The 22,877-nt window shown below is 37.0% G+C and overlaps 2 protein-coding genes across 2 annotated transcripts in view; one reads left to right on the top strand and one right to left on the bottom strand.

Moving 5' to 3' along the window:
- LOC311295964 (uncharacterized protein) overlaps positions 1-22,877 on the bottom strand; it is a 597,210-nt gene that overhangs the window by 543,573 nt on the left and 30,760 nt on the right. The window lies entirely within an intron of this gene.
- LOC311296212 (uncharacterized protein) lies at positions 9,708-16,494 on the top strand. Its single transcript, XM_084417884.1, has 6 exons — positions 9,708-9,845; positions 9,942-10,257; positions 12,060-12,107; positions 12,431-12,577; positions 12,662-12,724; positions 16,328-16,494. Exons 2-5 carry the CDS (start codon positions 10,035-10,037, stop codon positions 12,703-12,705), a joined length of 462 nt encoding a protein of 153 aa, XP_084274010.1. The 5' UTR covers positions 9,708-9,845; positions 9,942-10,034; the 3' UTR covers positions 12,706-12,724; positions 16,328-16,494.

Genomic DNA, 22,877 nt, shown 5'->3' with positions numbered 1-22,877 from the left:
ACAGGTAAATAAAACTAAACATTTATCAACAAACACTATAGGTCATTTACCCCTCATTTCACAAATCCTTTAAATTCAGTGGTCTTCAAAACAAGAAAATAAGATATAAGTTATATATATTGAACTAAGCTATAAAATAAATTATGCTATGGTGGCATTCATAAAATTAAATAAATAAAATATACCACATTGTGGTCCACATCTAGTGCTGCAGCATTTCTCATCTTTCGGACAGTCACGGTCATAGGAACATGACTTGGTACACACTCCTGGTTTGATGATTTTGCTTGGACACACTCCTGGCTTTGGTTTATCTGTGTTTGCATAACATTAGATCAATGAATGCCTCACTGCATTTAAAAGAAAGAAAAGCTGACCCACACACTAACACATACCCACGTATGGAGCCCTACACTGACGTCCACATCTATTGCTGCAGCATTTCTCAGTGTTGGGACAGTCACTGTCATCGACACACAAATCCTTACACACTCCTCCAAGGGTTTTGACTGGACACACTCCTAGCTTTGCTATTTAAAAAAAAAAAAAAAAAAAGATGGGGAAGCAAGATCACTGATTGCTGAATGTCTCATTCAATGCATGTTCTACTGATGCCTAGGTCATGTCAGTGAATGCTGAATAATTACACACTGCACATACATATGCCTTCAGAGGCATAATAATATGCATTCTCTCGCAATTTGTTGCGAGTTCAGGCAAACAGGGTTTCAGACAGCTCTATACGTTAACATTGAAGGGTTCCATTGAGCTTCAACCTAATTCCTCAAAATGAGCCTTATAAATCTCTCTATGAGCAGGCGACAGAGACAAGTCTCGAATGGACCGTCTTTTCTGATTTTGCACTTTGTAGACGGTCCCTTCAGACTTGTCTCTCAGCTTCCTGCTCATAGAGATCAACTGATTATAAAGCTGGTATAAAAGGAAATTAGTTTGCAGCTCATTTTTCTATGTAACTATGATTGGAACGAGGTGACATGAGTTAACATTTAGCTCATGAGTTGGGTCATTCTACAGAAACGTCCACTTTTGGTATGGCAAGATGTCTTAATTTATTTATTTTTCTAACATTTAAACTTACACCACATTATTAGATTACCCTTTGACTTTATGAAAATGCATAAGTGACAGCTTAATGATTTAAAAAAAAAAATTGTGCATTTATTTAAAGACGGCATGTACCTTTTTTTTTGTCACTGGTGTTACCTTACTTCTTTGGCAATATTAAAGGTTTTTATGAAATATTATTTAAATATTTTTTCAGCACATGTAGTCAGAGTTACCGAAAAATAATAATAATGCAACAAATAAGGAGATTATGTTTTATTTATTTTAATCAGGTTTGTTAAAAGTGTGCTTGAATGAGGTTAGTTCATTTGTGCAACCATGTGTTTGCTATAACAATGAAAATATTTGAAAACCAGTTAAAATCAAGTAATGATGCAATCCTTTAAATCTTAACTTTTGAGTGTAGCAGAATTAAATGGATGTAAAATTATTATTACGTCACATGTGACGATTTAATGTGACAGAAAAAAGACAGTAACACCAGTGACAATGAATCACCATTACATCCCTAAGACCAAAAATCATTATTCTTCAACTATAATTAAGTAGAGGAGACTAAATTGTTACATTTGGCATATAATCTAAATGAATAGCTTTGAATAAAGTTTATCTATAAATGGGAGTCACACCAGTGACAATTTTCATGAAAAATTCATTTTACAAAATGGCTGCTGCAAGGTATCAAACCACATGTTGTAAATCATGGTATACTAACTAAATTAAGTAGTTTAATCCATTTGTATTCTAGTTTTTTTTTTTACAATTCCCTAACAATAAAGTAGGTCATACCAGTGACTTCAACTAAAAGCTTCATATGAAATTAGAAGATTTCTGATAACTGAAAAGAGACAGTGGATTTACTATGGGATTTTCTTCATAGATATTCAGGAAATTGGAATAAGGAAGTCAAGTGATGTCATCAGTGTGATTTTTTCCCCAAAATAAGATATTTTTGTTTAACGGTAACACCAGTGACACAACTCCAGGGGACCACTACTTTCATTATAAATTTTATAATATTTATTCTGGATTTAGTTTTTTTTATATCATTTACATAATATATTTGATAGTTATGTATACATTATTGTATTTTAAATGGTGTAAAAACACTGTAAAAAAAATTCTAACCTCCCCAACTCAAAATTTTCTAGTGACTGGTCACATCTAAATTTTTCAATTGTCCCAAGTTAAATTCTTATAAAATTAAATTTACAGATTTTCACTTGGGCCAATTGAAAAATTTAGATGTGACCAGTCACTAGGAAATTTTGAGTTAGGGAGGTTAGAATTTTTTTACAGTGAACCTGTTCTTGACCTCAAAATAAAGCATTTTCCCTCTGTACATGACTGTGGGGACGAGCACTTCTCTGGTGCTTGGAATTCTATATAATTAATAAAAATCAAATATTGCCACATTGGTGGCTCAAGAAGGTGTAATTGTTCAAATAACATATTGTTTTATTTTAAAATGCAAAGAAATTGTAACCCTAAAGTGTTTTTCAAGTGTAATATTTCTGTAAAGGCTAGGGACAGAAAAGTGGACGTTTCTGTAGAATGACCCAGTTATTGATCTGGGAAGTTCGGATCTGTGAATATATTGCTAATTTTAATGAACAATGCAACCGCTTCACTATTAACGTACGGGGCCGTCTGAAACCGTGCCAGCGGGACATTAAACAGGAAGTGTTTGTTAAACCACCATGTCCTTTTAGGGGCTCTGTATAAAGCTGACCCACACACTATACAATATAAATACCTGTATATGGAGCCGTACACTGATGTCCACATCCATTACTGCAGCATTTCTTATCGGTCGGACAGTCACGGTCATGGGAACACGACTCGACACACACTCCTGCCACTGCTACTTCAAGGGTTGCATTTGGACAAACTCCGGGCTTTGGTTTCCCTGTGATGCGTTTAAATACAGCATATCAGTGAATGTTTTTTAAAAAGCTGATCCACACTATAATAAAATATAATTACCTTTATGTGGAGTTCTACACACATGTCCACATCCATTACTGCAGCATTTCGCATTTCCCGGACAGTCACCGTCACGGGAACAAAGTTCAGCACAATGTCCTATCATTCCGTCTGTGCTTGGACACACTCCTGGCTTTACTGTTATTCAAACACATGACAGAAACCATTATTACTGAACGCTGAATGTCTCCTTCACCATTAAATAATTTTCTTTACCATGAAAAAATTCAGTCTGTCTCCTTCAAAGTTTCACATTTAATTTCACGAGTTCACATGTTAATGAAATCTGATGTAATATTATAATGCGTATTTGGCTTGCTGTCCGGGGGGAGGGCTCCGAGCTCGGAATTCGGCCCGACCCCAGAGTACTCCCCCCTATGAATGTATAGATCATAGGTATCTATGAGCAGGCCCATCTGAATGTGAGGTGATGGGGTGGTGGCGGGATGCTGAGAAATTTGTCATGAGACAGGAGGTAAGGGAAGGCTTTATTTATACTGGCTTCTTCTTGTGCTGATTGGATGATTACCTGAACATGCTCCTCCCGAACTTTGTTACATAAAACTTCATTTAATGTGTCACTTGCATTTTCTTGTGAAACTCAACAGCAACATTTTTTTCAGTGTTTCTTTTGGAGGACCTCTGACATCCACTATTGAAACTTGTTGAATGCAGGGAGAACACACAATCAAATCAGTTCCACAATCAAATCGTTGCATTTGTGTCCTTTAGAGCAGTGTTTATCTGAAACATCCTCGTCGGGACGCAACTCAGTTTCACCAGGCACCAACCGGCCCCTATACAGAAGATAACTCAAGAGGATCATCGGGGAGACCGGTGTGCTGAAATAGCTTTTTCCACTTGTAAGTCGAGGGTTTTGCAATGTGTGTATCAAACTGAAGTATAACAGCCACACATTTATCTGCATCAAGTCAAATTAGTTTAGAAATCTACCATTTATCCCTTATTGTTACAAAGTGCCATTACAAGAACTAACCACTAGTGCATTGTAATGCTAATATAAAACATGGACGGCGATTCATATTTTGTGGCATAAATATGTTGAACCAAGTTACATTAAGCATTTTAATACACAAAAAAAGAAAATAGTAACACATTTGTAGCAAAACAGACTGAACTCATTAAACTCATGCAATCAGACTTTTAACAAAAGTAGCTTGTCAGGTAATACTTCAATAAATAAGTTATAATTATCCCCCATGCTTAATAGTACATCATTGTTAAAGGGGTAAAGGGACAAGTACAAATACAAAACTGCAATAACTGCAAGCAGCGATTTCAGGGCCATGCCCCTGAAGAAACAGCAACAGCAGTGCAGAGCCAGAAGAACAAAAACAGCAGAAATCTAATGTCTATGGGGAAACAGCTGTTCAGAAGTGGAGGTGAGAAATGCCACTGTTTGCAGCTTGAGCCACTCAGTTGATGCTGACTCACCAAACTGCAGAGGAGAGCCTTCAGTGTGAGACTGAGGACTCAAAATAATTACTTTGCATGTTAACCATATTAACATGCTAAGCTTATTTAATACTAATGTAGCTTGTGGTCAACCTGATAGCTGAAGAGCCACATTAGAAGAATAGCATTTGGGTAGCATGCTAAGCTAACTAACATAAGGCAACAAATACAGGCAAGGTCAACTTTGGAGACAAATATCTCAGGAACTTTAGTTCATATCAAAAATCCATCCAGTCATTTCTATACGGCTCGGTCCAAAGATCAAAGCTAATTTTGGACAACATTAGGCTAAATTTGAAGGAGGAGTAATGAAAACTCTTATTCATTTACTTCAATATGGCGGACAGTCAAATTTAGGGAAAATGACAAATGATACATTGTCCGAATCAGCATAAGCTAGGGAACAAAACGACTAGTTGGAAGTTTGAAGCATTTTTGCAAGAAAAGTACATCTCTGGAACACTAGGTGGCACTGTGTTCAAGCTTCTCAGGTACTTTCAGGACATGCTGTCGATGATTCCTACCAAATTTTGTGAAGATGTTAAATTGTAAAAAATAATAAATAAATAAAAAGGATATTGCAATTTATGTCAAAATTCAATACGGTAGACACGTGATTCATCCAATCTTTTTGATTAAAAAACCCCCACAAAACTGATCCACACTACAAGAAAATATAATTACCTTTATATGGAGTTCTACAGACATGTCCACATCCATTACTGCAGCATTTCGCATCCTCCGGACAGTCACCGTCACGGGAACAAAATTCAGCACAATGTCCTATCATTCCTTCTGTGCTTGGACACACTCCTGGCTTTACTGTTATTCAAACACATGACAGAAACCATTATTACTGAACGCTGAATGTCTCCTTCACCATTAAATAATTCTTTATCATGAAAAGATTCAGTCTGTCTCCTTCAAAGTTTCACATTTAATTTAATGTGTCACTTGCATTTTCTTGTGAAACTCAACAGCAAATTTTTTTTCATTTTGTTTCTTTTGGAGGACCTCTGACATCCACTATTGAAACTTGTTGAATGCAGGGAGAACACACAATCAAATCAGTTCCACAATCAAATCGTTGCATTCGTGTCCTTTAGAGCAGTCTTTATCAGAAACATCCTCGTCGGGACGCAACTCAGTTTCACCAGGCACCAACCGGCCCCTATACAGAAGATGATTCAAGAGGATCATCGGGGAGACCGGGAGTGCTTTTTGTAGTTGGGGGTTTTGCAATGTGTGTATCAAACTGAAGTATAACAGCCACACATTTATCTGCATCAAGTCAAATTAGTTTAGAAATCTACCATTTATCCCTGTTTATCCCTTATTGTTACAAAGTGCCATTACAACACAGAACCAACCACTACTAGTGCATTGTAATGCTAATATAAAACATGGACGGCGATTCATATTTTGTGGCATAATTATGTTTAACAGTTACATTAAGCATTTTAATACAAAAAAAGAAAATAGTAACACATTTTTAGCAAAACAGACAGAACTCATTAAACTCATGCAATCAGACATTTTTCTTTTAACAAAAGTGGCTTGTCAGGTAATACTTCAATAAATAAGTTATAATTATCCCCCATGCTTAATGGTACATCATTGTTAAAGGGGTAAAGGGACAAGTACAAATTCAAAACTGCAATAACTGCAAGCAGCGATTTCAGGGCCATGCCCCTGAAGAAACAGCAACAGCAGTGCAGAGCCAGAAGAACAAAAACAGCAGAAATCTAATGTCTATGGGGAAACAGCTGTTCAGAAGTGGAGGTGAAAAATGCCACTGTTTGCAGCTTGAGCCACTCAGTTGATGCTGACTCACCAAACTGCAGAGGAGAGCCTTCAGTGGGAGACTGAGGACTCAAAATAATTACTTTGCATGTTAACCATATTAACATGCTAAGCTTATTTAATACTAATGTAGCTTGTGGTCAACCTGATAGCTGAAGAGCCACATTAGAAGAATAGCATTTGGGTAGCATGCTAAGCTAACTAACATAAGGCAACAAATACAGGCAAGGTCAACTTTGGAGACAAATATCTCAGGAACTTTAGTTCATATCAAAAATCCATCCAGTCATTTCTATGCGGCTCGGTCCAAAGATCAAAGCTAATTTTGGACAACATTAGGCTAAATTTGAAGGAGGAGTAATGAAAACTGTTATTCATTTACTTCAATATGGCGGACAGTCAAATTTAGGGAAAATGACAAATGATACATTGTCCGAATCAGCATAAGCCAGGGAACAAAACGACTAGTTAGAAGTTTGAAGCGTTTTTGCAAGAAACGTACGTCTCTGGAACACTAGGTGGCACTGTGTTCAAGCTTCTCAGGTACTTTCAGGACATGCTGTCGATGATTCCTACCAAATTTTGTAAAGATGTTAAATTGTAAAAAAAAAATAAAAAAAATAAATAAAATGATATTGCAATTTATCTCAAAATTCAATATGGTAGACACGTGGTTCATCCAATCTTGTGAAACTCTGTATCCACAAATTCGGCATGACACAAGGAATCCACAGACATGATTTTCTGACAAATTGTTCAGAAGTTATTTGGCAATAATAGCCATTTTCCAGATCTCATGACCTGTAGGTGGTGCTGTTCCCAAATTTGGCATGGACAATCACATCATGGTTCCGATAAAGCACAGGTGTCAAACTCAGTTCCTGAAGGGCCACAGCCCTACATAGTTTTGTTCAAACCCTGCTCACTCACACTCACTAAGCCTGAAAGACTTGATTAGCTGGTCCGATGTTTAATTAGGGTTGAAGCTAAACTCTGCAGGGCTGTGGCCCACCAGGAACTGTGTTTGACACCCCTGCGATAAAGCTTACCAATTTTTGTTTAGATTGATCAAAGTTTGGCCGAGATACAGCCTCAGAACCAATTTTGGGTCGACATAATTGTTTAGTTTCTGACATCATAACTTTTGAACAAAGATGAAGGAAAATAATAATAATAATAATAATAATAATAATAATAATAATAATAATAATAATCTGTTCAGTCATTTCTGTGCATCCCAGTCCAAAGATCATCTGAGGCAATTTTTGAAGCAATTAAAATCTGAGCAAAATCTGAAGTGGCAAAAAATCTGAATACTGTACTTTTCAAAATGACCACTACTGTAATGTGCGGAGTCTTAATTTAATGTTGAATGTGAGAAGCATGCAAGCATTTAATTTTTCTAGATCAAAAGGTTCAAAAGTTATAACCATTTCAAAAGTTAATCTTTAAACTGGTGGTGGCACTATAGAGAAGATCCTAGAGACTCAAACGAAAGTGTTCCAAATATCATAATTTTCCTATGTTCCATTTATAGGGCTGCCTTGGACTCCCATTCGGGAGGAATAATAATAATAAAGTAAACTATCAATTACAATAGGGGCTATCCTAAAAATAAAGTTGGCAGTGAGCATACATTACAACAGTGTAACCAAAATAATGGATCTGTTCACAATTTTTTTTTTAAATAATAATAATCATCATCATCATTGTGTTTCATCATCAAAAAGCATATCACACATAAATAAGACTTAAACTTAACTGTTTAGAACTATAGCATACAAAGTTGAACTATTACTGGACGTCTGTTACTGTATAGGCTAGGCCTACTTATAATGTTCTGAGATGTGCCTTAAGTCATATTTTGTTTAGGTTGTTTACATATTTTCTTCGTGCTATAATGAAGCTAAAAGATCTCACCCGTGAATCGATCTTCTGGGTTTCTTACGCTCCAGCAAACAGAGGAACACAATAAAACAGCGACCAACGAGCAGTAAAGTCGAGCTGTCATCCTGAGGCCTGCGATCTCACAATGGACTCTGTCTCTGCTGGAAATGCACTGAATAGGGTTTTAACGCGCTTTTAAATACTAGGTGCGTCTCCAACCTGTCTGTAGCTTTAGTGGTGTAATCTTAAAGACCCTGATTAATTCGTTCAGGTGTGTCCAAGTGCTACTTAAGGGCACGTAATAATAATTACCGTAATTAGGAGATTACAATAGGAGGCTTCGCCTTTGGTGTGTCACAACTGTTTTAAAACGTTTGCCACTAGTGGACGATCGCACCCTATGATCACACCCATTAACCAAAGTCTATATGTTTTTATATGATCTCGGATCAGTTTGATAAGTTCAGACATTTTATTAACACATTTGTATAATAGGCCTAGGTAACAAATGAAGAGTAGTAGATTTGTCTCTGATTAGACAACAACCACAACAAAAAAACTGCAAAACACACTGTACAAATTAATAAACTAACATCAATTCTGCAAAACCTTTATGCTTCATTCTGAAGACTTTGAACAGTTCTGTAACAGTATTGGGACGGTTTACACTGTTCTAATTGGTTGTCTCTGCTGTAGTGGGCGTGGCTGCTGTTGTGATGTCACGATCAGTCCATCACTGATGAATCAGACATTCTCACATCAGGGCTCTAGGGGGCGATGATGATGATGATGATGATGATGATGATGATGATGATGATGATGATGATGATGATGATGATGATGATGATGATGAGATGCTTATAACAAGCCTCAGAGGATTTTTGTACAGAAAACATTTGTGAAATAATTGTATTAATTTTGTAGCCAATATCCACCCTAGAAGATGATATGAGAGCGCACACCAAAGTATAGCTCTATATCAATTTCATTTATAAAATATATTTGCTACCCTGCTGACAAATCCAGTAGGCTATATGGTGTTTTTTAGTCATTTTAGTTCTGCTGTGTTGTTTGTGGTTTTGGAAGCTGGGAGATCAGTTTATATCAGCTCCAAATAAGACCAGCATATACAGGCTGTTTTCTACTGAAATAGACACTGTCAAAATTCTCTACAGGATGTTGCTTCTGAGGGAAATGAGAAGTGAGAAAAGGAGGGGGAGTGCATGTTTTGCACTCAAAACATGCAGCGTTGCAAGATCCCATGTTCATATTTTTAGAAGATTGCTTATTTATAATGACAACAGTAACTATATTTTGGTGCAAACTATGCTAAGAGGTTTATAACTTTACATTGTTTATTCAGCCAACATAAATGTTGTTTTCATTGACTGTATCATGTGACTAGCCTATAGTCAGAGTGTGAAGCGCGTTCACGTACACAGACGCGCTCATGAACTGTGTTTATTCTTCCTGACTGAAGAGTTTCTTTATAAACCTCAGATTATGTACTGATATTGTTCAGATCATAGAGTGATTTTATATCAGGCTGTTGGAGATGATGTTGCACACACTTATTTTGTTCTCTTTGAGTGTGTGTTGTCTGTCTGGTGAGTTGAAAAACATGTTTTTATACTTCTAGTAATAATGTACAGTTAAAATTGTTCAGAGGATTTAAATTAGCTGTTAATAATATTGTGTTTCAGGAGTGTTTGGTGACACAGATGCAGTGAAGTCAGTGTCAGTGATGGAGGGAGATTCTGTCACTCTAAACCCTGATCTTACAGACATACAGAGAGATGAAGAGATCGAGTGGAGGTTTGGAGACATTTGCATGCATCGCTAAAGTGATCATGAACATTACTAGATATGATAATGATGAGAGATTCAGAGACAGACTGAAACTGGATCAGACTGGATCTCTGACCATCAGTGACATCAGAACCACAGACTCTGGACTTTATCAACTAAGTACCATTATTGGGAATAAGGAGTTTATCAAGAGATTCAGTGTTACTGTTGGTGAGCATATACACGCTTTCTTCTGTTATCGTCATACTCAAAATGTAAATCATTATTGTCATAACCCACAATGATATTTGAAGATTATTTATTAGAAATCTTGAAGATACATTTCAGATGCAGTTTTTTTTTTTTTTACCTTATTCTAATATTTACAGTATATTTATCACAAAAAAAAAAAAATTAAAATCACCAAACATTATCCCTCCAGTGCATGAAAAACATCCAGGTCCACATTATACCTCCCACACAAGGGTCAAAATGAACATACATATTATAGAACTGAAATAGTTTATTATTAAATAAACTTTGTCCAAGTGTCATGAGCATCCGTGTATGTCTGATCCATTGTGCTCTTACAGGAGGAAACTCAGATATATTACAGCAATATGCAACATTTCATAATGAATAAAGGAACTGTATGACATGGGTGAATTACAGATCCAGGGTCATTACAAATTTTTGGTAAATTTATTTGATGACATCAGAGCAACATAACTTACAAGAACATTCATGTGCAATTTACTGAAAGTACAACAGGGCAGGATATGCATTTTAATTAAATGCATAATTAACTTTAATGAACTAAACCTAACAAAGATGAAGTAACGCTACTCATAAGAAAAAACAATCAAAGGCACTCGAGTAATTAGTTTTTAGAGAAATGTAAAAAGCCTTTATTCTTTCATGGCTTAGATTTTAAAAACAGGCGACAAGCAACGGCACACCTATGAGGCCAGTAAGTCTTCATCAGGGTGTGAAGTAATGAAGTAAAGCTAGGCGGGTCAACTCAACCAGCTCATTTGTTTTCTGGTGAAAGAAATACATAAATGTAGAAGAAAGCCAAAATATGAAATATCATGATTGTATATTTACTGAGCAACTTACTGCTTTTTAGAGAGGGGTCAAAATGATAATTTTCACCTGAGATTTGGAGCAAAATTACAGGGAGTATAAATGACTTCAGAAAGTCGGAATCATTATTTTATTTTTACACATAGGTAAGTCAATTAGTCAAATCTGTTGACTTTAGCAATCTTTGTTTCATTAAAAGGTATATGCCAACGGTGACAGTTTAAAAATGAGGGGGAAAAAACACTTATTTAGTTTTGCCCCAAGTTTGCATGCCTGTAACTCATGAATTATTAAAAATACCTTAATATCCTATTATATTTTGATTTTTAACAAACATTTATTTTGGTATCTTCATTTTAAAGGCCCTCAGTGGTTCAGTCCCAGAAATATGGAGGTCTAAATGTGGATCCATGAGTAAATTGGTCAATTACACATTTTTAGTGGTCAGAAATCAATGGGTCTCTTTGCATTCAGTTGATACGTTTTACATGTAGGCCCTATTACATTTAATAGTTTGGCTTTCATTACTATTTATGTGTCTGTTTTTAGAAAAACATATTTAGAAAAAAAGGGAAAGTTTCTGAAATATGGTTGATTTGACACGGAATGACCCAGAACAATGTTTTAAGTCCTCTTTAATGCACCTTAATAATGGCACAATGTTTAGATAATATACATCATTAAGGGAGGGTGTAATATGAATATAAGATCCTTTAGGAGAGAGAATAGATGGTGCTCAAGAACCTTGGCAAACACGAGCCACTGTATTCAGATTTTGTATATTTTGTTCATTTAGATAATATTTTAAATCTGAATTCATTGTTATGAGAGAAAATCAGGACTGTGAGTATAAGCACTGATCTCTGATGAGAATGACTAACACTGACACTAAAGCAGACTTCACTGTTGATATATTCTCATCTCTGTGCTTCTCTAATATCTTCCAGCTAAGCCGTCCACTCCACAAAGTCCTTCATCAACTGAGGATGCAGAGGGTAATGAAGCTGATATTCAGATCAACAGCACAATTATGAGTGTGATTTTTTTTTATACAACAGTTCAAAAAACAAGTTAATATTGAGTTTTGCATTGTTTTAATATGGCAAATTGTTTTTATTTTTTCTTTGCTGAAAAAAATATAGATAATAACAACACAGGTTAGCTCTTTACACTTTTTGACAAACACATTTAAGCCATAAACATGTTAAAGGAGACTTGTGCTGGTCAGACTAGTATCAGAGAGTCAGTGAACAGACTGTGTGCATCTGAGACTGAGACTAAGGACAGATTGACAGATTGTCTCTCTTTATCTTTCCAGAATCTGAGCAGCAAACTCCCTCTCCTCCTCCAGTCTCAGTGTCTCAGATAGTGCCGATCTCTTCTGCTGTTGCTGGATCTCTGATGATTGTTGCTGCTGTTGGGATCTTCTGGATCTGCAAGAAACACAGAAGAACAGACCAACAGGGCAAGTGTTTTATACTGCTGTTACATCTGAAGAAATAGTTACAGTTTTGCTGTTTTAACATGCCTGTCATTATTATTCAAACAGTTCAGACCCGTGATGAAGAGATCACTTACGCTGATCCAATGTAAAATAAATGCACAAAAAGCGGTAAGACAATTCATGTTACAGTTTACACTGTACAGTTTGAGCATCCATTGCATAATTGAGGGGGAGTTTATACAATAGTATTATATAATGCACATTTTCTATATTTCTACATATGGTTGCAAATTCATGTCAATAAAAAGGTGAACAGGGAAATTAAAAGAAAATGTGATGAGTCTGTTCTAAACCCAGTGAGCTGCTTTACTGTCTACACAGACAGCTCCCTTATAAGGCAACATCCTAAAAGAAATGGACTTTTAGAAATGCCTTTTGAAATATAATATTCAGCTGTAGCTATCGTGACATTATCAACAATTTTACAGCATTCTGGTAGATCCCTTTTATTCACAAATTTAACCCTTTCACAGTTACGTTTAAAATATTCTAGATGATCCCCCCAGACCCAGAGTGAGTTTTTTAAGGTGACCGTTATTTTAGAATGTTTCCCCTTATTACCTGTTTCCATGGCGACGCGTCATGATTGTCATGACACACCGCAGCCACAACAGCTCTGTATGACAGATGTATTGCTTTTATTTCCTTTTTCCTTTTTTATTCAAAATATTCAGAAACTTGCTAACCATGTCATTATCTGATATTCCGATTCTCAAATACGTGTAGGGCCGAAGTCAGTGTGTTTTGTCGTTTAAAATCATTTAATAATGATCTTGATCTACAACACGACATGGGCGCCGCCATCTTAGTTTGGACCACAGTTGCGCCTATCTGTCCGATTTACAACACGTAAATTCATTAGTTTCTCCCGAAATTCATGACAGTTAGTTGACGGTGAACTGTATAGTTACCTAAACAATGTGTATCTGATATGAATAAAACAGTTATATTTGAAAATAGCCTTTTAGATTAAATCGTATGTTAATGGATTATCATTGCCGCTTCCATAGACACAGTGTGTATTGTACTTACTATAAATGTATTGTTTTTTCTAGTGCTTATGTGTATTTAAATGTCTGGAACCTAATTGAAAATGATGTGGTTGAAAACACTGTATAGTTGTGATGTATGACAAGCGCTGAGCGTGTCCGTCTCTGGCTCAGCTCCAGCCAAAGCATGAAAGCACAGTTTGAAACTGGCAGTTATGTGACGTCACTGTAGGCTTGTCATAATTCCTGTCTTGTGTTCCCCTTGTCTTGTGTGGACTTTTATTATTAGGCTATATGTCCTATGCCATGTTTTGCAGTCCTTTGTAGTTTTTCAAAATTTCCTGTGCGCTGATTTGCATCGAAAAGGAGACGAAAAATAGATTATGCAGGAGGAAATGGTTGGGGAGACCCAGGGAGTAAGGATTGTGTGTTCTGCAAAGAGAGAAATGTTTGTTTTGTTTCTGTTTTATATAATTGCAAATATATCTATTACAGTACTGATATTTACCTAGTACCCTTATTTACGGATAATGGTCATCATTTATAATTGCACCGTAAAATGACTTAATGTTGAGAAATGTGGTGATCAACATATAATTACACACTTTAATAAAGGTACAATTACACAATTTATTATTACCTTACAATAAAGGTATAATTACACTGTAATTAAAGTATAATTACACAATGTATTATTACACTGTAATACATGTATAATTATACAATGTATTATTACACTGTGATAAAGGTATAATCACACATTTTTTTAATTATAATAAAGATATTACAGAATGTATTATTACACTGTAATAAAGGTATAATTACATGTTTATTATTACACTGTAAAACATGTATTATTACACTGTAATAAAGGTATAATACATTTATTAAATTGTAATAAAGGTATTATTACACATTTATTATTATACTGTAATAAATATATTACACTGTAATAAATTAATAATTACACTGTAATCAGCGGTTAAATTAGGCCAGGTCCACAGGTCCACAACACACCCTGCTGGAGCTCAGCTCCGTCACGTTCAGCACCAAATATTTTTATTTCACTTGAATTTTTTTTTTATCTCCTGGCAACTACATGGCATATGAGATTGAATAATTAGCAAGACTACACAGAGACAACCAGGCTACATGGAATTATCAGACGTCATAATGCATCAATCTCTGCGTTCCCTGGTTCAGAAACCCGCCCACAGTCATTAAGGGAAAACTGTCACAATTCTAAGCGTAACAGCGACGTTACCATGGAAACCCGCGAACAGCTACTACAATGTAGCTTTACTACAATGTTATAATAAATGTCTAATTATACCTTTATTACAGTGTAATAATAAATGTGTAATTATACCTTTATTACAGTGTAATAATACATGTGTAATTATACCTTTATTGCAGTGTAATAATACATTACGTAATTAATTATTCCTTTATTCTGTCCTTTGGATGAGACATTAAACCGAGGTCCTGACTCTCTGTGATCATTAAAAATCCCAGGATGTCCTGCGAAAAAAAAATAGGAGTGTAACCCCGACATCCTGGCCAAATTTGCCCCTTGGCCTCTGTCCATCATGGCCTCCTAATCATCCCCATATACTGATTGGCTTTATCACTGTCTCCTCTCCACCAGTAAGCTGGTGAGTGGTGGGCGTTCTGGCGCAATATGGCTGCCGTCGCATCATCCAGGTGGAGCTGCACAGTGGTGGTGGTTGAGGAGATTCCCCCTTCCATGTAAAGAGCTTTGAGTACCTAGAAAAGTGCTATATAAATGTAATGAATTATTATTATTATTATTAGTAGTAGTAGTATTATGAGCTTTTTATAAATAAGCTTTCATTTGACCCAGATATCAACAGTGACATCTATTTTTTAAAGGCTCTGTTTCCGAAGTGTTTTCCCCCCGTTCAATATCTCTGTTGATGTTTCATTAAACTGCTGATATAAAGAGTTTTAAGTCTGGAACTAAGGCAGCCAGCTACGAGATAAATCGCGACCATAAAACATTTCATTCGGCCCAAAAAAAACTTTTGAAAATGGAAAAAAATAAAAATGATTCAAGACTGTAAACAGAGGACTTCAGTGGTAGCTGCTCGATCGCTCTAGCTGTTTGCAGGTTTCCATGGTAACGTCGCTGTTACGCTTACAATTGTGACAGTTTTCCCTTAATGACTGTGGGCGGGGTGCTGAACCAGAGAACGCAGAGATTAATGCATTATGATGTCTGATAATTCCATGTAGCCTGGGTGTCTCTGTGTAGTCTTGCTAATTATGCAGTCTCATATGCATGTATTTGCCAGGAGACGAAAAATAATTCAAGTGGAATAACAATATTTGGTGCTGAAGGAGATGGAGCTGAGCTCCGGCAGGGTGTGTTGTGGACCTGACAAGGCGGAGCTGCGCTCCGGCGTGCTCCGGCCCAATTTAACCTCTGGGTACCACATAACTAGTGTAGCCTCTATATCTATAGATGTTTTTAAAACTGAAAACTAAAAAAAGCAACGATATTGTCAGATATCCATGAGTGCATGTTCACAGAGGAAAACAATACTGAGATTATATGACATCTGAAACACTGATTCATAACCCGTAATATCTAGCGATGAATTTGCAGCAAATTTCTGTCATTTATTCATTTTGAGTTTTTGCATCCGAAACATGAGATTTGCTTTTCTCCTTTGACCTTTTGTGTTTGTGTTTCTTACAGAATTCTGAAATGACGGAGGTGGTTTACACATGTTAATGTTTACACATTAATCACAGATCAATAATCAAACTCTCTGTGATTGTGTTAACAAATGATATTGCTCATTGTATTGGCATTTGTGTTTTGTATTACTCTTTCAAATAAAATAAAATGTACATTTGTTGAATTAAATTATGCTTTTTTATTCCTTTAGTCTGACATCGATATCCACTTTGCACAACAAAATATTTAGTTTGTTTATTAAATCATGAGAATCTCATAAACATGGAATGTGTAGCACACATATATTTCAGTGTGTTGAAGTGATCTTGGCATAGGGTAGAGTGGGGGAAAACGCCCCCCTTAAGGAAAATGTGACATTACAGTGAAACAAAACATAAATGTGACTAGAATTGCCATCCCGGTTTTGAGTGACTATGGCAGGAGTTATTCACCAAATATTAAAATTGCTCAGCCTTCATAATAAATTAGTATTTTCACTGAAAATATTTTTGTACAAAGGGGGCGGTTTGCCCCAGCGGTGGGGTAAAACGCCCCCCAAGGTGGGGTAAAATGCCCCCTTTCTTACCAACCAGTTTGCTTCATAGATCAACAGCAAAATTAACAGACAATAGTTTTTAATCTCTAAAGGTAAAAGGCAAGTAATGTATCAACATGTATATATATTAATATTTATTTCAGCAATGTTCAAAATAGGCAAAATTAACTACCTTCCATCAGTGAGCTAACTGTGCTAGCAAGCTAGCTAGTTAATGCTCACTTGAGGTAATTTTTTCATGTTTTGTTCAAATATTTTGATTTTACCACCTAGTTATACTGCATTAAGTGTAAAACAAAGGATTTGATAGACAGAAATATTTTATTATAGTAATTATGATAGAGAAACTATGCCCCCAGGGGGGGCGTTTTACCCCACAAGCTATGAGTTTTTAAAAAAAATGTTTAATTTTTAAAATATAATTATATTCCTTATAAATAATATATGATCTCAAACTACAGACTTCACTATTCATCTATCATACATCACTGCGATATCCTGAAGAACAATATTCTTTTAAACACTTGTTTACTAATATCTGAAAATTATAGCATTTACCCTGTAATCCTCTTCTCTTAAAATGTGTCGCTGGTGTCAGCTTCTCCATAGAGATTTGTATATCCCCGTTATCAACGTAGTGCATAGCAACAGTAAAAATGTATCTTGACTTCTTTTAGTGGTTATTTTGGGAAAAACAGGTGGGGGGCGTTTTACCCCAGGGGGGCGTTTTCCCCCACTCTACCCTAAGTGCAAAAATCAAATAAAGAATTTTAAATCAAGATAAATCAGTACGTGTCACGATCCACACACAAAGGAAAGGGAAAAGGAAGATCCAAGTGCAGTAATATTTTATTGGGCAATCCAAAATCGTAGTCTTCCAGGCAGAGGTCAAAATCCAAGTAATCAATCCAAAAACAAGAACACAATCAGGAAATACAGGTAACGGAAGTGGCGTGATATAATACAAGGAATCCGTGACAAACACTAGACAGGCAGGGTATATATAACAAGAACTAACAAAGAATAACAGGGAACAGCTGGGTACAATGATGACGGGGAACAGCTGAGTGCAATGAACAGTGATTGGTACAGACAAGGATTGTGGGGAATGCAGTTCATGAATAGGAAGACACCGTGGAGACGAGGGCCTCTAGTGGACACCAGTGATACACAAACAGACACTGTGAAAGTACGTCTCTCAGAGTCATACTGAATTCTTTAAATCCGTACATCACTTTTGAACACAAACATGCAACACAATTATGGCAAAACAATCATTTATTTTCACAATACTCATCCACAATGTAGAGTTAGAAATTATGCTTTTCTCCTGTTGTTTAATTCACTGGACCAGACACCAATTATTTTTCCAAGAGATATCTTATTTATTTTATCATAATATGAAGACATAGACCAAACAAAGGTCTTCATTCCAGCATATGTCATCTCTGTCCTCTGGATAAAGAGGTTCGGTTTTATATGCTACTGACCAAAACAACATTACCAGAGGAACATATGGAATGCATATCTAATCCCGGTGGAAACTTCATACACTGCATACACACTCCATGTCTCTAACTCTTCCCGCACACTAGCTTGTCCCAATGTCTCACACACATGTATTCAAGAACACTATGATTCACTAAATACAAATTACTACAAATTATTTTAAATAATTATTTAAGATAATTTTCCAAAAACTCCATTTGATTGTCTCACCAGCAGGTGATAACTGGATATGCATATAAAGGTGTAATGCTGTAGATCAGACAGTAGAGCGTTCATGGATCATGGGTTTGATTCCCAGGGAAAGCCAGAACTGATAGGAATGTAAATGTGTAATACAACGTCACTTTGGATAAAAGCGTCTGCCAAATGTAAATACATGGTACAGAAAACATGTCCTCCACCCTTTTGAAACATGGGACTACAGTTATAGAAGTTGTATAAAAACAACATCTAAAATTTGTCTAAATTTGGAGTTGAAAAGACGTCCACAAATGACCACATTTGGACTATAAATAACCCTTACACGGAGGTCCCACGGACGTCAACTTTAGACATGCGGTAGACGTCGAAAAAAGACGTTGCCTGGCGTTACAAAACAACTTCTTCAGTGGACCGAAATTGGACGTCCAAACATTACATAGAAAAGACGTCACTCTGACGTCACATTGCGCCATGGGTCTAAGCCCATTAGCCACAATGCAATGCGGGCATCATATCCAACCCATTCTCACTCCCAAGGTGTCAAAAACTGAAGCATGGTCAAGCGCCTCCGGCGTCACAATGAAGACGCCGAAAGCGCCCCTCGGCATCACTCTATGACGAATTTGGAACTCCGTTGCTTTCAATGGGAAACCTGTGGCGTCAACAACAAACGCTTTTACCACAGCTTTTACACTGCTTTTACCACAGTAACCATAGTTTTACTGTGATAGGTGTGGTAAAAGAACAGTAACCATAAAACTTACCATGCTTTTAACCTAAGTATTGGTAGTTTTAAAGTGATATTTGTTGTAAATGCATATTAACCACACCACTTACCATGCTTTTAATGCCTAATAATGTCAAATCCAATATTTGTAAGGTAAATCATTACTGTGTCCTTTAAATAATCCTATAAATTATAGATATAGATATTTTCTTTTCTTTTTTTTTCAGCTGAAAAGACCAAAAGGGCCTTTCGGACTCAGCCAGCCCATTATTATTTGAGGAGAAGTAAACGGAGGAGACGGACAGCTGCAAAGGCAAATATTTGCAATGGTATGTGTTGGTTTTAACCCTAAATCACCCGAAGACTAGATGAACTAATCATTTCTCTTTCCGGTACTGACAGCATAGTCTCTATGGGACTGACAGGATGAACGAAAGACTTGGCCGAGCCAAACCCGAACTCCCGAAGACTCAAACTAATCATTTCTGTTCAAGGGGGTAGTCCAGCATCCGGAAAGCATACCTTCTATGGGGGCATCCATTGGCTAACAAGCCATCACCTGCTGTTAGCATTCCAGTGACTCCTATTCATTCTGCGCAGTATGGTCAGCCATCAGGAAGTGAGTGCTTCTAATTGACTTCACTTGTCTCCGTTGAAGTCTATGGGGTCGCTGTGTCCATTTCTTTTAATGTCTATGGTTTACTGTGGCGTTGAATAATGATGTTCATTAAATATCTAATTATCTGATATAGACGGGCCAGAGGCGAGCTAAACAGAAGAGGACAGCGCTGTAATGCCGAAGTCATTAGTACACATTGCAAGATGCTATGGATGAACACCAGTTGTTTGAAACGGCTTTGGCCGCTACAATGAGCGAGTTAGACTTGGCTTTTTATTTAAAAGAGGAAAAGAAGACAGCGCTCAAATCCTTCCTTTGCAAGACGGACATTTTTGCTGTTTTGCCAACCCGATACGGTAAGAGTATAGTCTACCAGTTAGCTCCGCTGGTAGCTAAGCGTATGGGGTTTATTGTTGTGATTGGTCGTAGTGTTATCCTATTGCGTGCAGTGAGATTTTCAAATGCATGCTTGTTGCCACCCCTCGAGCTGGCCGATTTTCATTAGTCAATGCCAGACCATTAATCTTTCAGATTTAGGTCTGGATTTCCAGGCTAGTTTTTTTCAGTATTTTTGATCAAATAAATGCAACCTTGATGAGCATATATATATATACAATGAGGAAAATAAGTATTTGAACACCCTGCTATTTTGCAAGTTCTCCCACTTGGAAATCATGGAGGGGTCTGAAATTGTCATCGTAGGTGCATGTCCACTGTGAGAGACATAATCAAAAAAAAAAAAAAAATCCAGAAATCACAATATATGATTTTTTAACTATTTATTTGTATGATACAGCTGCAAATAAGTATTTGAACACCTGTCTATCAGCTAGAATTCTGACCCTCAAAGACCTGTTAGTCCACCTAAAATGTCCACCTCCACTCCATTTATTATCCTAAATTAGATGCACCTGTTTGAGGTCGTTAGCTGCATAAAGACACCTGTCCACCCCATACAATCAGTAAGAATCCAACTACTAACATGGCCAAGACCAAAGAGCTGTCCACAGACACTAGAGACAAAATTGTACACCTCCACAAGGCTGGAAAGGGCTACGGGGAAATTGCCAAGCAGCTTGGTGAAAAAAGGTCCACTGTTGGAGCAATCATTAGAAAATGGAAGAAGCTAAACATGACTGTCAATCTCCCTCGAACTGGGGCTCCATGCAAGATCTCACCTCGTGGGGTCTCAATGATCCTAAGAAAGGTGAGAAATCAGCCTAGAACTACACGGAAGGAGCTGGTCAATGACCTGAAAAGAGCTGGGACCACCATTTCCAAGGTTACTGTTGGTAATACACTAAGACGTCATGGTTTGAAATCATGCATGGCACGGAAGGTTCCCCTGCTTAAACCAGCACATGTCAAGGCCCGTCTTAAGTTTGCCAATGACCATTTGGATGATCCAGAGGAGTCATGGGAGAAAGTCATGTGGTCAGATGAGACTAAAATAGAACTTTTTGGTCATAATTCCACTAAATGTGTTTGGAGGAAGAAGAATGATGAGTACCATCCCAAGAACACCATCCCTACTGTGAAGCATGGGGGTGGTAGCATCATGCTTTGGGGGTGTTTTTCTGCACATGGGACAGGGTGACTGCACTGTATTAAGGAGAGGATGACCGGGGCCATGTATTGCGAGATTTTGGGGAACAACCTCCTTCCCTCAGTTAGAGCATTGAAGATGGGTCGAGGCTGGGTCTTCCAACATGACAATGACCCAAAGCACACAGCCAGGATAACCAAGGAGTGGCTCTGTAAGAAGGATATCAAGGTTCTGGCGTGGCCTAGCCAGTCTCCAGACCTAAACCCAATAGAGAATCTTTGGAGGGAGCTCAAACTCCGTGTTTCTCAGCGACAGCCCAGAAACCTGACTGATCTAGAGAAGATCTGTGTGGAGGAGTGGGCCAAAATCCCTCCTGCAGTGTGTGCAAATCTGGTGAAAAACTACAGGAAATGTTTGACCTCTGTAATTGCAAACAAAGGCTATACTGTACCAAATATTAACATTGATTTTCTCAGGTGTTCAAATACTTATTTGCAGCTGTATCATACAAATAAATAGTTAAAAAATCATACATTGTGATTTCTGTATTTTTTATTTTTTTTTAGATTATGTCTCTCACAGTGGACATGCACCTACGATGACAATTTCAGACCCCTCCATGATTTCTAAGTGGGAGAACTTGCAAAATAGCAGGGTGTTCAAATACTTATTTTCCTCACTGTATATATATATATATATATATATATATATATATATATATATATATTAGTGCAGTCAATTGATAAAAAAAACATGTATTAATTAATTAAAAAAATTCTGTTATTAATCGCAATTAAAAACATTAGAGTTTTTTATATTTTTAAATTATATTTATACCGCTGAAAATGGCATTTTCAATTTCTGGCCGAAAGAGAAAAAACGACAAAAATATAAGCCAAAAATATGCCGCCCGTCAGCGATCAGGTTTTACTCTGGCACAGCATGAGTGTGAGGGAGAGCGTGAGTAGGAGCTGTCCATGAGCTAGGAGCAGGAGCAACTTTATGACTCTCTATGGGCTTTTCCCTTGACTTTATTGGACTTTATGCCTCCACGTCCCCCCGATTGACTGTGAGCTTCTCCTCCTGTCTATACGGTAATTTCCAGAGAGTCGTGTGGTCATGACGCAATCGTTAGCCTATTTTTACAAAAACTGCTTCTATGGGGCCATAACGTAAGATACAAGGTAATGGAGCCTTTTATACATTTTTGTGTTTCTTTAGAAATAAACAATGGACAAATGGAGTCTTTAAATGCCTCAGATGTAAAGTTATTCACTGTCAAAGTGACGCCAAAATGAATGGGAGTCAATGGAATGCTAACAGCAGGTGATGGCTTGTTAGCCAATGGCGGCCCCCGCCCTTAACCCCACCCTTAAACCTACCCGCCACTGGGGGTCTGATGACCTACCC

Source organism: Rutilus rutilus (genome assembly GCF_951802725.1).
Source record: "Rutilus rutilus genome assembly, chromosome: 8".
Taxonomy (NCBI): Eukaryota; Metazoa; Chordata; class Actinopteri; order Cypriniformes; family Leuciscidae; genus Rutilus; species Rutilus rutilus.
Note: the sequence above shows the minus strand (reverse complement) of the source record. Positions and strands in the feature narration are given on the sequence as shown.

Bases quoted from the DNA above. Each gene is read 5' to 3' on its own strand.
- LOC311296212 (XM_084417884.1), top strand. From the start codon at position 10,035: ATGAAGAGATCGAGTGGAGGTTTGGAGACATTTGCATGCATCGCTAAA. The intron at 10,258-12,059 runs GTGAGCATATAC...AATATCTTCCAG, and splicing joins GAGATTCAGTGTTACTGTTG to CTAAGCCGTCCACTCCACAA. The intron at 12,108-12,430 runs GTAATGAAGCTG...TTATCTTTCCAG, and splicing joins ATCAACTGAGGATGCAGAGG to AATCTGAGCAGCAAACTCCC.